Source organism: Lissotriton helveticus, chromosome 5_1, assembly GCF_964261635.1.
Source record: "Lissotriton helveticus chromosome 5_1, aLisHel1.1, whole genome shotgun sequence".
NCBI lineage: Eukaryota > Metazoa > Chordata > Amphibia > Caudata > Salamandridae > Lissotriton > Lissotriton helveticus.
In genome coordinates, this window is record NC_136065.1 from 2,129,584,083 (window position 1) to 2,129,597,063 (window position 12,981).

Consider the following 12,981-nt stretch of genomic DNA (forward strand, 5'->3'; position numbering starts at 1 on the left):
CCTGTAGATTGCTAGGGTCAGTCAGGGCCTTGTATATCGCTAGGGTCAGTCAGGGCCTTGTATGTCGCTAGGGTCAGTCAGGGCCTTGTATATCGCTAGGGTCAGTCAGGGCCTTGTATATCGCTAGGGTCAGTCAGGGCCTTTTATATCGCTAGTGTCAGTCAGGGCCTTGTATATCGCTAGGGTCCGTCAGGGCCTTGTATATCGCTAGGGTCCGTCAGGGCATTGTATATCACTGGGGTCTGTCAGGGCCTTGTATATCGTTAACGTCAGTCAGGGCCTTGTATGTCTCTAGGGTCAGTCAGGGCCTTGTATATCGCTAGGGTCCGTCAGGGCATTGTATATCGTTAACGTCAGTCAGGGCCTTGTATATCGCTAGGGTCAGTCAGGGCCTTGTATATCGCTAGGGTCAGTCAGGGCCTTGTATATCGCTAGGGTCAGTCAGGGCCTTGTATATAGCCAGGGTCAGTCAGGGCCTTGTATATCGCTAGGGTCAGTCAGGGCCTTGTATACCGCTAGGTTCAGTCAGGGCCTTGTAGATCGCTAGGGTCAGTCAGGGCCTTGTAGATCGCTAGGGTCAGTCAGGGCCTTGTATATCGCTAGGGTCAGTCAGGGCCTTGTATACCGCTAGGTTCAGTCAGGGCCTTGTAGATCGCTAGGGTCAGTCAGGGCCTTGTATGTCTCTAGGGTCAGTCAGGGCCTTGTATATCGCTAGGGTCAGTCAGGGCCTTGTATGTCGCTAGGGTCAGTCAGGGCCTTGTATACCGCTAGGGTCAGTCAGGGCCTTGTACATTGCTAGATTCAGTCAGGGCCTTGTATATCGCTAGGGTCAGTCAGGGCCTTGTATATCAGTCAGGGCCTTGTATATCGCTAGGGTCTGTCAGTGCCTTGGTCATTGGGTCAGTTTCTTCTCATTATAAAACGGACTCCGGTCATCCCTGCTGGCTCAGTCGCTGCCATCGCACAGCTGGCAGGACCCCTTTTTATTCTAGCTGCCACGAACTTTGTTTTGAGGATTAGCCCCGATCACTGTGAGTGGAAATATATATATATACACACACAAACACACACACACACACACACACACATCACACTCGTGTTCCAGGTAACACACGCCCGTCGCGCGCTTTTGAACGCACATGTACCACCCCTTCCCACGCTCAAGGAACCTGTCCTACCACCAGATGGCGCCCTCGGTGCCCGGGTGCCCGCGAGTCTCACCTCGATGGCTTTGTAGAAGATGCTGCTCCCGATCTGCACCACCTCCAGGTTCTGCTCCTGCTCGTTGCGCGCGCACTTGATGTACGTCATCCAGCTGCGGTGGTCCTCCTGGCTGGCATCGATGAAGTAGCGCACGGTGCCATCTTCATTGAACACCTGGAGGAGGGGGCAGAAGCCGTGAGTGGAGGGGCACAGTGCGTGTGTGTGGATTGTGTGCAGATCAGGCCCCGCCCGCCCAAAACAAGAACATGGGTTGTGTGCAGCTCATGGCTCCGCCCACCCAAAACAAGAACACGGGTTGTGTGCAGATCAGGCCCCGCCCGCCCAAAACAAGAACATGGGTTGTGTGCAGCTCATGGCTCCGCCCACCCAAAACAAGAACACGCGTTGTGTGCAGATCAGGGCCCCGCCCACCCAAAACAAGAACACGGGTTGTGTGCAGCTCAGGCCCCGCCCACCCGAAACAAGAACATGGGTTGTGTGCAGCTCAGGCCCCGCCCACCCGAAACAAGAACATGGGTTGTGTGCAGCTCAGGCCCCGCCCACCCGAAACAAGAACATGGGTTGTGTGCAGCTCAGGCCCCGCCCACCCGAAACAAGAACATGGGTTGTGTGCAGCTCAGGCCCCGCCCACCCGAAACAAGAACATGGGTTGTGTGCAGCTCAGGCCCCGCCCACCCAAAACAAGAACATGGGTTGTGTGCAGCTCATGGCTCCGCCCACCCAAAACAAGAACACGGGTTGTTTGCAGCTCATGGCCCCGCCCACCCAAAACAAGAACATGGGTTGTGTGCAGCTCAGGCCCCGCCCACCCGAAACAAGAACATGGGTTGTGTGCAGCTCAGGCCCCGCCCACCCGAAACAAGAACACGGGTTATGTGCAGCTCATTGCCCCGCCCACCCAAAACAAGAACACGGGTTATGTGCAGCTCATGGCCCCGCCCACCCAAAACAAGAACACGGGTTGTGTGCAGCTCAGGGCCCCGCCCGCCCAAAACAAGAACACGGGTTGTGTGCAGCTCCTGGCCCCGCCCGCCCAAAACAAGAACATGGGTTGTGTGCAGCTCAGAGCCCCGCCCACCCAAAACAAGAACACGGGTTGTGTGCAGCTCAGGGCCCCGCCCGCCCAAAACAAGAACACGGGTTGTGTGCAGCTCAGGGCCCCGCCCGCCCAAAACAAGAACACGGGTTGTGTGCAGCTCAGGGCCCCGCCCACCCAAAACAAGAACACGGGTTGTGTGCAGATCAGGGCCCCGCCCACCCAAAACAAGAACACGGGTTGTGTGCAGCTCAGGGCCCCGCCCACCCAAAACAAGAACACGGGTTGTGTGGGGCTCAGGGCCCCGCCCACCCAAAACAAGAACACGGGTTGTGTGCAGCTCCTGGCCCCGCCCACCCAAAACAAGAACACGGGTTGTGTGCAGCTTATGGCCCCGCCAGAGCGGTGGGAGGGCTGAGCCTGCCCCCCTCTGCCGGGGGCGGTAAGTACCGCCGCGGTGACCCAGGCGTTGGATGCACCCCCAGCGCGGCCGCAGTCCGCAGGGGTGATTCATGTATTCACCCGGCAGCGTTCCCTGCTGGGCAGCGCCCTGAAGCCCACGGGTGAGTCCGCGCTGCATAAAGTGCCCAAATAAATTAAATGAATATGTGGAGTGATCGTGGCCCGTAGGCCTTATATTCCATCGTTTTCCACGCGCCTAGAGACCTGTAGGTGATTGGCGCGATATAAATCCAACATACAAATACAAATACAAATAGCGCCTCGTAGTGACTGGTGCAGTGGGAGCTCGGTGCAACGGGCAGCCACGGGGGTAACTGGAGACTACACAAGCAACTCTCCAATATCAGAGCGCTTTACACGGCAGGTGAGTTTGGAGGGAACCAGAGGGGGTAAAATAAAAGGGGTTAGTGTGTGTGTGTGGGGGGGGGGGGATACTGTCAGCGAAGGTAAAGGGGCGGTGACGTCACGGAGAATGACTCGTCATATGTTTGCCGCCAGCCGATTCGCTACCGAAATTACTCCTGCGTCACGTAATTGGGGCTCTGTGCAGCAGGATACTTTACTACTGCACCACCTAGACAGGTTCTGTCCATCAGGATACTTTACTCCTGCGCCGTGTAGAGGGGGCTCTGTCCATCAGGATACGTTACTCCTGTATTATATAATCGGGGCTCTGTGCATCAGGATACTTTACTCCTGCGCCGTGTAGAGGGGGCTCTGTCCATCAGGATACGTTACTCCTGTATTATATAATCGGGGCTCTGTGCATCAGGATACTTTACTCCTGCGCCGTGTAAAGGGGGGCTCTGTGCATCAGGATACTTTACTCCTGCGCCGTGTAAAGGGGGGCTCTGTGCATTAGGATACTTTACTCCTGCGCCGTGTAAAGGGGGCTCTGTGCATCAGGATACTTTACTCCTGCGCCGTGTAAAGGGGGGCTCTGTGCATTAGGATACTTTACTCCTGCGCCGTGTAAAGGGGGGCTCTGTGCATTAGGATACTTTACTCCTGCGCCGTGTAAAGGGGGCTCTGTGCATCAGGATACTTTACTCCTGCGCCGTGTAAAGGGGGGCTCTGTGCATTAGGATACTTTACTCCTGCGCCGTGTAAAGGGGGGCTCTGTGCATCAGGATACTTTACTCCTGCGCCGTGTAAAGGGGGGCTCTGTGCATTAGGATACTTTACTCCTGCGCCGTGTAAAGGGGGCTCTGTGCATCAGGATACTTTACTCCTGCGCCGTGTAAAGGGGGGCTCTGTGCATCAGGATACTTTACTCCTGCGCCGTGTAAAGGGGGGCTCTGTGCATCAGGATACTTTACTCCTGCGCCGTGTAAAGGGGGGCTCTGTGCATCAGGATACTTTACTCCTGCGCCGTGTAGAGGGGGCTCTGTGCATCAGGATACGTTACTCCTGTATTATATAATCGGGGCTCTGTGCATTAGGATACTTTACTCCTGCGCCGTGTAAAGGGGGGCTCTGTGCATCAGGATACTTTACTCCTGCGCCGTGTAGAGGGGGGCTCTGTGCATCAGGATACTTTGCTCCTGCGCCGTGTAAAGGGGGGCTCTGTGCATCAGGATACTTTACTCCTGCGCCGTGTAGAGGGGGCTCTGTCCATCAGGATACTTTACTCCTGCGCCGTGTAAAGGGGGGCTCTGTGCATCAGGATACTTTACTCCTGCGCCGTGTAAAGGGGGGCTCTGTGCATCAGGATACTGTACTCCTGCGCCGTGTAGAGGGGGGCTCTGTGCATCAGGATACTTTACTCCTGCGCCGTGTAAAGGGGGGCTCTGTGCATCAGGATACTTTACTCCTGCGCCGTGTAGAGGGGGGCTCTGTGCATCAGGATACTTTACTCCTGCGCCGTGTAGAGGGGGGCTCTGTGCATCAGGATACTTTACTCCTGCGCCGTGTAAAGGGGGGCTCTGTGCATCAGGATACTTTACTCCTGCGCCGTGTAGAGGGGGGCTCTGTGCATCAGGATACTTTACTCCTGCGCCGTGTAGAGGGGGGCTCTGTGCATCAGGATACTTTACTCCTGCGCCGTGTAAAGGGGGGCTCTGTGCATCAGGATACTTTACTCCTGCGCCGTGTAGAGGGGGGCTCTGTGCATCAGGATACTTTACTCCTGCGCCGTGTAGAGGGGGGCTCTGTGCATCAGGATACTTTACTCCTGCGCCGTGTAAAGGGGGGCTCTGTGCATCAGGATACTTTACTCCTGCGCCGTGTAAAGGGGGGCTCTGTGCATCAGGATACTTTACTCCTGCGCCGTGTAAAGGGGGGCTCTGTGCATCAGGATACTTTACTCCTGCGCCGTGTAGAGGGGGGCTCTGTGCATCAGGATACTTTACTCCTGCGCCGTGTAAAGGGGGGCTCTGTGCATCAGGATACTTTACTCCTGCGCCGTGTAAAGGGGGGCTCTGTGCATTAGGATACTTTACTCCTGCGCCGTGTAAAGGGGGGCTCTGTGCATCAGGATACTTTACTCCTGCGCCGTGTAGAGGGGGGCTCTGTGCATCAGGATACTTTACTCCTGCGCCGTGTAAAGGGGGGCTCTGTGCATCAGGATACTTTACTCCTGCGCCGTGTAAAGGGGGGCTCTGTGCATCAGGATACTTTACTCCTGCGCCGTGTAAAGGGGGGCTCTGTGCATCAGGATACTTTACTCCTGCGCCGTGTAAAGGGGGGCTCTGTGCATCAGGATACTTTACTCCTGCGCCGTGTAGAGGGGGGCTCTGTGCATCAGGATACTTTACTCCTGCGCCGTGTAAAGGGGGGCTCTGTGCATCAGGATACTTTACTCCTGCGCCGTGTAAAGGGGGGCTCTGTGCATCAGGATACTTTACTCCTGCGCCGTGTAAAGGGGGGCTCTGTGCATCAGGATACTTTACTCCTGCGCCGTGTAAAGGGGGGCTCTGTGCATCAGGATACTTTACTCCTGCGCCGTGTAAAGGGGGCTCTGTGCATCAGGATACTTTACTCCTGCGCCGTGTAAAGGGGGGCTCTGTGCATCAGGATACTTTGCTCCTGCGCCGTGTAAAGGGGGGCTCTGTGCATCAGGATACTTTACTCCTGCGCCGTGTAAAGGGGGGCTCTGTGCATCAGGATACTTTACTCCTGCGCCGTGTAAAGGGGGGCTCTGTGCATCAGGATACTTTACTCCTGCGCCGTGTAGAGGGGGGCTCTGTGCATCAGGATACTTTACTCCTGCGCCGTGTAGAGGGGGCTCTGTCCATCAGGATACGTTACTCCTGTATTATATAATCGGGGCTCTGTGCATTAGGATACTTTACTCCTGCGCCGTGTAGAGGGGGGCTCTGTGCATTAGGATACTTTACTCCTGCGCCGTGTAAAGGGGGGCTCTGTGCATCAGGATACTTTACTCCTGCGCCGTGTAGAGGGGGGCTCTGTGCATCAGGATACTTTACTCCTGCGCCGTGTAAAGGGGGGCTCTGTGCATCAGGATACTTTACTCCTGCGCCGTGTAAAGGGGGGCTCTGTGCATCAGGATACTTTACTCCTGCGCCGTGTAAAGGGGGGCTCTGTGCATCAGGATACTTTACTCCTGCGCCGTGTAGAGGGGGCTCTGTGCATCAGGATACTTTACTCCTGCGCCGTGTAAAGGGGGGCTCTGTGCATCAGGATACTTTACTCCTGCGCCGTGTAGAGGGGGCTCTGTGCATCAGGATACTTTACTCCTGCGCCGTGTAAAGGGGGGCTCTGTGCATCAGGATACTTTACTCCTGCGCCGTGTAGAGGGGGCTCTGTGCATCAGGATACTTTACTCCTGCGCCGTGTAGAGGGGGGCTCTGTGCATCAGGATACTTTACTCCTGCGCCGTGTAGAGGGGGGCTCTGTGCATCAGGATACTTTACTCCTGCGCCGTGTAAAGGGGGGCTCTGTGCATCAGGATACTTTACTCCTGCGCCGTGTAAAGGGGGGCTCTGTGCATCAGGATACTTTACTCCTGCGCCGTGTAAAGGGGGGCTCTGTGCATCAGGATACTTTACTCCTGCGCCGTGTAAAGGGGGGCTCTGTGCATCAGGATACTTTACTCCTGCGCCGTGTAAAGGGGGGCTCTGTGCATCAGGATACTTTACTCCTGCGCCGTGTAAAGGGGGGCTCTGTGCATCAGGATACTTTACTCCTGCGCCGTGTAAAGGGGGGCTCTGTGCATCAGGATACTTTACTCCTGCGCCGTGTAAAGGGGGGCTCTGTGCATCAGGATACTTTACTCCTGCGCCGTGTAAAGGGGGGCTCTGTGCATCAGGATACTTTACTCCTGCGCCGTGTAGAGGGGGGCTCTGTGCATCAGGATACTTTACTCCTGCGCCGTGTAGAGGGGGCTCTGTCCATCAGGATACGTTACTCCTGTATTATATAATCGGGGCTCTGTGCATTAGGATACTTTACTCCTGCGCCGTGTAAAGGGGGGCTCTGTGCATCAGGATACTTTACTCCTGCGCCGTGTAGAGGGGGGCTCTGTGCATCAGGATACTTTACTCCTGCGCCGTGTAGAGGGGGGCTCTGTGCATCAGGATACTTTACTCCTGCGCCGTGTAAAGGGGGGCTCTGTGCATCAGGATACTTTACTCCTGCGCCGTGTAAAGGGGGGCTCTGTGCATCAGGATACTTTACTCCTGCGCCGTGTAAAGGGGGGCTCTGTGCATCAGGATACTTTACTCCTGCGCCGTGTAAAGGGGGGCTCTGTGCATCAGGATACTTTACTCCTGCGCCGTGTAGAGGGGGGCTCTGTGCATCAGGATACTTTACTCCTGCGCCGTGTAGAGGGGGGCTCTGTGCATCAGGATACTTTACTCCTGCGCCGTGTAGAGGGGGCTCTGTCCATCAGGATACGTTACTCCTGTATTATATAATCGGGGCTCTGTGCATCAGGATACTTTACTCCTGCGCCGTGTAGAGGGGGGCTCTGTGCATCAGGATACTTTACTCCTGCGCCGTGTAAAGGGGGGCTCTGTGCATCAGGATACTTTACTCCTGCGCCGTGTAAAGGGGGGCTCTGTGCATCAGGATACTTTACTCCTGCGCCGTGTAAAGGGGGGCTCTGTGCATCAGGATACTTTACTCCTGCGCCGTGTAGAGGGGGGCTCTGTGCATCAGGATACTTTACTCCTGCGCCGTGTAGAGGGGGGCTCTGTGCATCAGGATACTTTACTCCTGCGCCGTGTAAAGGGGGGCTCTGTGCATCAGGATACTTTACTCCTGCGCCGTGTAAAGGGGGGCTCTGTGCATCAGGATACTTTACTCCTGCGCCGTGTAAAGGGGGGCTCTGTGCATCAGGATACTTTACTCCTGCGCCGTGTAGAGGGGGGCTCTGTGCATCAGGATACTTTACTCCTGCGCCGTGTAGAGGGGGGCTCTGTGCATCAGGATACTTTACTCCTGCGCCGTGTAAAGGGGGGCTCTGTGCATCAGGATACTTTACTCCTGCGCCGTGTAGAGGGGGGCTCTGTGCATCAGGATACTTTGCTCCTGCATCATGTCATCAGGGCTCTGTGCATAGGGATACTTTACTCCTGCACAGTGTAAACATGCGTGTGATATTTTTGATCATCTATGAACATCCCATCGGGGTCGTATGTGCGAACGCCTCCTTTCCATGTAGACGTATGTCTGCGCATATCGTCACACGGTAATATGTGCCTGCGTGTGTTTTTGGGCGCGGATTTGCGTGTGTGGAGTTATGTGTGTGCCTGGGGATTTGTGTATATGTATTTGTATAGGACTCGAGATGTATGTGTGGCGCTGTGTGCATGTGTGTGATATTTTGTGCAAGTCTCCTCGCCCAGTGTGCGTGTGTGCTTGTTAATGGCCCCTTACCTCACACTTCGGTTCTTTTCCTTGCACAAGCTTGAATTGTGCGTGTGTTCGAGAATATGTATGTGGGTATGTGAAAATATGCACGTGTGTTTGTGCCACCACGCCGGCTCCCTTACCTCCCACATCAGGTCTGTGTGCTCTGGTGAGCTGAATGTACGCATGTGTGTGTGCACGTGTGTGTGCGTGTGCACGTGTGTGTGTTCACACTCATCCATGGGTGTTGTGTCACCACGCCTGCCCTCTTACCTCCCACATCAGGTTGCTGTGCTGTGGTGAGATGGATGTAAGTGTGTGTGCACGTGAGTGTGTGTGCACGTGAGTGTGTGTGCACGTGTGTGCGTGTGCACGTGTGTGTGTTTTCACACTAATCCACGTGTGCTTGTGGCTCTTACCTCCCACATAAGGTTGTTGTTCTTGCAGAGGTCCACGTGGTCCGCGGAGATGAATGTACGTGTGTGTGTGTGTGTGCACGTGTGCTTGTGTCACCACGCGGCCCTCTTACCTCCCACATCAGGTTGTTGCTGTGCTCTGGTGAGATGAATGTACGTGTGTGTGCGCACGTGTGTGTGCGTGTGTGTGTGCACGTGAGTGTGTTTTCACACGCATCCACGTGTGCTTGTGGCTCTTACCTCCCACATCAGGTTGTTGTTCTTGCAGAGGTCCACGTGGTCCGGGGAGATGACCCTGCCCGTGAAGGGCCCCATCTCGGTGCCCGCTTTGATCCAGGTCTTGGAGAAGATGCCGAGGCCTTCCCCGGGGATGGAGCTCTGGGCGATGATGACCTCGGTGGGCAGCACCAGGCTGGACAGCTTCTGCACCTCTGAGGGGGGAGAGAGAGAGAGAGGGTCACCCTGTGTGCCAGCGGGCGTCAGACCTACCCCGGGCACCCCCTGTGCCAGACCCACCCCGGGCACCCCCTGTGCCAGACCTACCCCGGGCGGTGTCACCCCCTGTGCCAGACCTACCCCGGGCATCCCCTGTGCCAGACCTACCCCGGGCGGTGTCACCCCCTGTGCCAGACCCACCCCGGGCACCCCCTATGTGCCAGCGGGCGTCAGACCTACCCCGGGCACCCCCTGTGTGTCAGACCTACCCGGGTACCCCTGTGCCAGACCTACCCCGGGCACCCCCTGTGCCAGACCTACCCCGGGCACCCCCTGTGTGCCAGCGGGCGCAAGACCTACCTCGGGCGGTGTCACGCCCTGCGCCAGACCTACCTCGGGCACACCCAGTGCCTCACCTACCTCGGGCGGTGTTCACCCCCTGTGTGCTAGCGGGCGCTAGACCTACCCCGGGCACCCCCTGTGCCAGACCCACCCCGGGCACCCCCTGTGTGCCAGCGGGTGTCAGACCCATCTCGGGCGGTGTTCACCCCCTGTGTCCCGACGGGTGTCGGACCCACCTCGAAGCCGCGGCTGCCCCAAAAAACCCATCACTTTGCAACATTTACTCTACTAAAATCTGAACCTCCCTGGGGTGATGGGTGCCGTATAAATTCCACATATATTTGGTGTCACGATAGTCCTGTAGTCTTGTACACATTTACTTTTAGTGAGAAATACAACGCTAGTTTGTTCTAGAACATAAACCCCTATAATATAATATATCTGCATCTACATGTTGATCAGCCCCCCCCCCCCCACCCCATCAATCTTGGCGGCATTTTTATGTCGAATGGTCGGTGGTGGGTAAACTTTCTGCCAAGGAAATAGATCCAATTTTAATGCCGCTTAGGCCGCCCCTTCATTCGCAATTAGCTGTCTTTAATGCTCTAATGTACGAATGTGGATAGCATGTATTTATATAGCGCTTATAACTCTAGTCGGCCGACTAGAGGCGCTGAATGGAAGAGGTGAGAATGATAGCCAATTTAATGACACTCTGGGTATAGAGAGACAGACAAACATACGTGCTCGTTATGTGTACGCGGTGACTTAAGCTAATTTAATAAAGCCCTTTTAATAACTAACCCCTTTTAACTAACCCCTTTTAATAGACCCCTTTTAATAAGCGCCTTGTATCATCCCGGGCGGTTCCACTCCCCACTTGGCCATGAAGCGCGCGCTTCTTGCAGCCACGCGGGCGCAGAGCGCGCAGGTTTCGACCTCCGCCTCTTTCTCCTTCGCTGCCCCTCTCCTTTTACTACACCCTGTGTAACTCCAATCCTCTCCTCTTCCCATACACCCCACATCAAGCCCCCATCACACCGCCCTCCCTCTGCGCCCCCGGAAAGCCCCGAATCCCGCAGGGTAAAAGGCTCCTGTGTCCCCCTAAGTCCCGCCTGGGAAAACACTGCAAGAAAGGGGGTCAGAGGAGTGAATGGGAGGAAAAGCGAGAGGCACAAAACATGGGCAGGACCGGGCAGTGGGGGCCCTGGGCCCCGGAGCCCGTACCTGGGAACCAGCGCGGCGGGGGCGCAGCCTGGGAGCCCGGGTTAAACGGTGTCCGTTTCTGCGCATCCAGCGATTTGTCATGGCGCGCCATTGACGGGCATTCTTCGGGGGCGCCCCAAAAGGAACGGCTAATTTCAAATTCATTAGGCTGGCAAGAATGGCGCGGCCATAAAGGGGCGCCCACTGTGGGCACGACTTGTTTAAAAGCGCAGGAATCCAGCGCCTAAATGGGCCGATTACGCGCCTGACATGCGCTGAATGGCCCCGAATTAGGCTTCACAGTAAATTAAGACAGGAGCAGGGTGGGTGAAAGGGACCTGCCGGGGGTGCCCGGCCGGGCAGGGTGATGAATGGCTTCTGGGGAGCGCTGACACGTCCCACAGAAAAGGCAGCGCCTTCTTAGAAATTCATGGGCCGCGCCGGAGCCTTCGCGGGTCAAGCCCGAGTTAACTAAATGATTCCTTTTAAGCGCGCTCCCTTTGCAGTCAAGTGGTATTACACGCCTAGAAGCGGCCATAAAGGGCTCCACGGAAGGCCCTGCCATGGGAGAGGAGAGTGGAGGGGGTCCCTTGGGAACCGAGGCAGGGTGGGGCTGCTGGGGGCGCGGGGATCACAGCCCGGGTCGTGCATGGCTCGTTTGCGCGGCTGGGACGCAAGACCTGTAGAACCCGCAGGATGTGTTTGTGAGCGCTAGGTGGCCTGCAGGTGCAATGCGCCACACCCGCTCGAGGCACCTCTCGCCCCAGACAGACCTGCTTCTTCTGGGGGTCTGTAGAGACAGGTGCACATCGCCTCCCATATAGCAAGAGTTTAAATTGAACGAGCCAGGTGGCTGCAAGTGCGTCTATACCTGCGGTCCGCAGTGCCACTTTCAGCTACATGTAAAGAATTCTCGCATATTCTTTCGCGACCCCCCTTCCCCCCCCCACACACACACACATGTCCCAGGCCTTGGACTGAGGGTTCCCCTGGAGTTTGCGAGCCCAGGTACACGCCTGTATGGCCACTTTCCCCGGGGTCGGGGGGCCCCCAGCCAGGCGCCTTTACGCGCAGCTCCATTGGTGGCCTGGAGAGCCCTCGGTTACCCACACACATGTATCCCCTTCACTGCGCGGGTCCCCCAGGGGCCTAGTAATTATTTTGGGATATGGATGGCCAGGGACATGCCCCCTCCACACGCACCCCCACCCCCGGCCCCGGGGCCCGGTACTCACCGCCGGAGAAGGACTGCGCCAGGACCTCGGCGGTGAAGGCCGTCTTCGGGCTGGCGTGGGCCGTCTTCTCCTCGAAGAGCTGCTCCCCCAGGACGTTCCTCCACCTGCCGTACAGGAAGCTGTGCAGGATGTCGGACGTGATCATCTCTGCCAGGGAGAGCCCCTGTCCCGGCTTCAGACCCCCCTTCAGCACCAGGGTCTCCGCCGGCAGCACGGAGCCCATCATGGGGCCCTCTGTTCTGGGCACAGCGCCCTGCCGTGGGCACAGCGGCTTGACGTGGGCACAGCGCCTTGACGTGGGCAGAGTCTTGAGGTGGCAGCAAGCCCCCGGGCCTCGGGGTGGGCGCAGCGCCTGGAGGGGGGCACAGCGCCTTGACGTGGGCACAGGGCCTTGACGTGGGCAAAGTCTTGAGGTGGGCGCAGCGCCTTGAAGTGAACGCAGCGCCTCGAAGTGGACGCAGGGCCTTGAGGTGAACGCAGGGCCTTGAGGTGAACGCAGCGCCTTGAAGTGGACGCAGGGCCTTGAGGTGAACGCAGCGCCTTGAAGTGGACGCAGGGCCTTGAGGTGAACGCAGCGCCTCGAGCTCTGGCACCGAGTGCTCAGATCCTTGTGATGTGTGCAGTGCCTCGAGGTGGGCGTTGGGGTTCGAGGTGGAACACAGCGCCGCAGGTAGGCGCAGGTCCTTGAGACGTCACAGTTAGCTTTGAGGTGGTCGCAGAGCCCCGGGGGGATTAGAAGGGCGCTGAGGTGGGCAACCTCTTTGAGGTGTGGCAAAAAAGGGGGGGGGGGGGGTAATGAGCTGCTTCTTCA

At 57.1% G+C, this 12,981-nt stretch overlaps 1 protein-coding gene across 1 annotated transcript in view; it reads right to left on the minus strand.

Moving 5' to 3' along the window:
- PRDM12 (PR/SET domain 12) overlaps positions 1 to 12,396 on the minus strand; it is a 36,681-nt gene extending 24,285 nt beyond the window's left edge. The window contains exons 1-3 of the mRNA XM_078641546.1: positions 12,171 to 12,396; positions 9,193 to 9,383; positions 1,222 to 1,377 (exon numbers count right to left, since the gene is read on the minus strand). Of these exons, the coding sequence (XP_078497672.1) occupies positions 1,222 to 1,377; positions 9,193 to 9,383; positions 12,171 to 12,396 (573 nt within the window). The remainder of the gene's footprint in view (positions 1 to 1,221; positions 1,378 to 9,192; positions 9,384 to 12,170) is intronic.
- Positions 12,397 to 12,981: the final 585 nt, after the last annotated feature.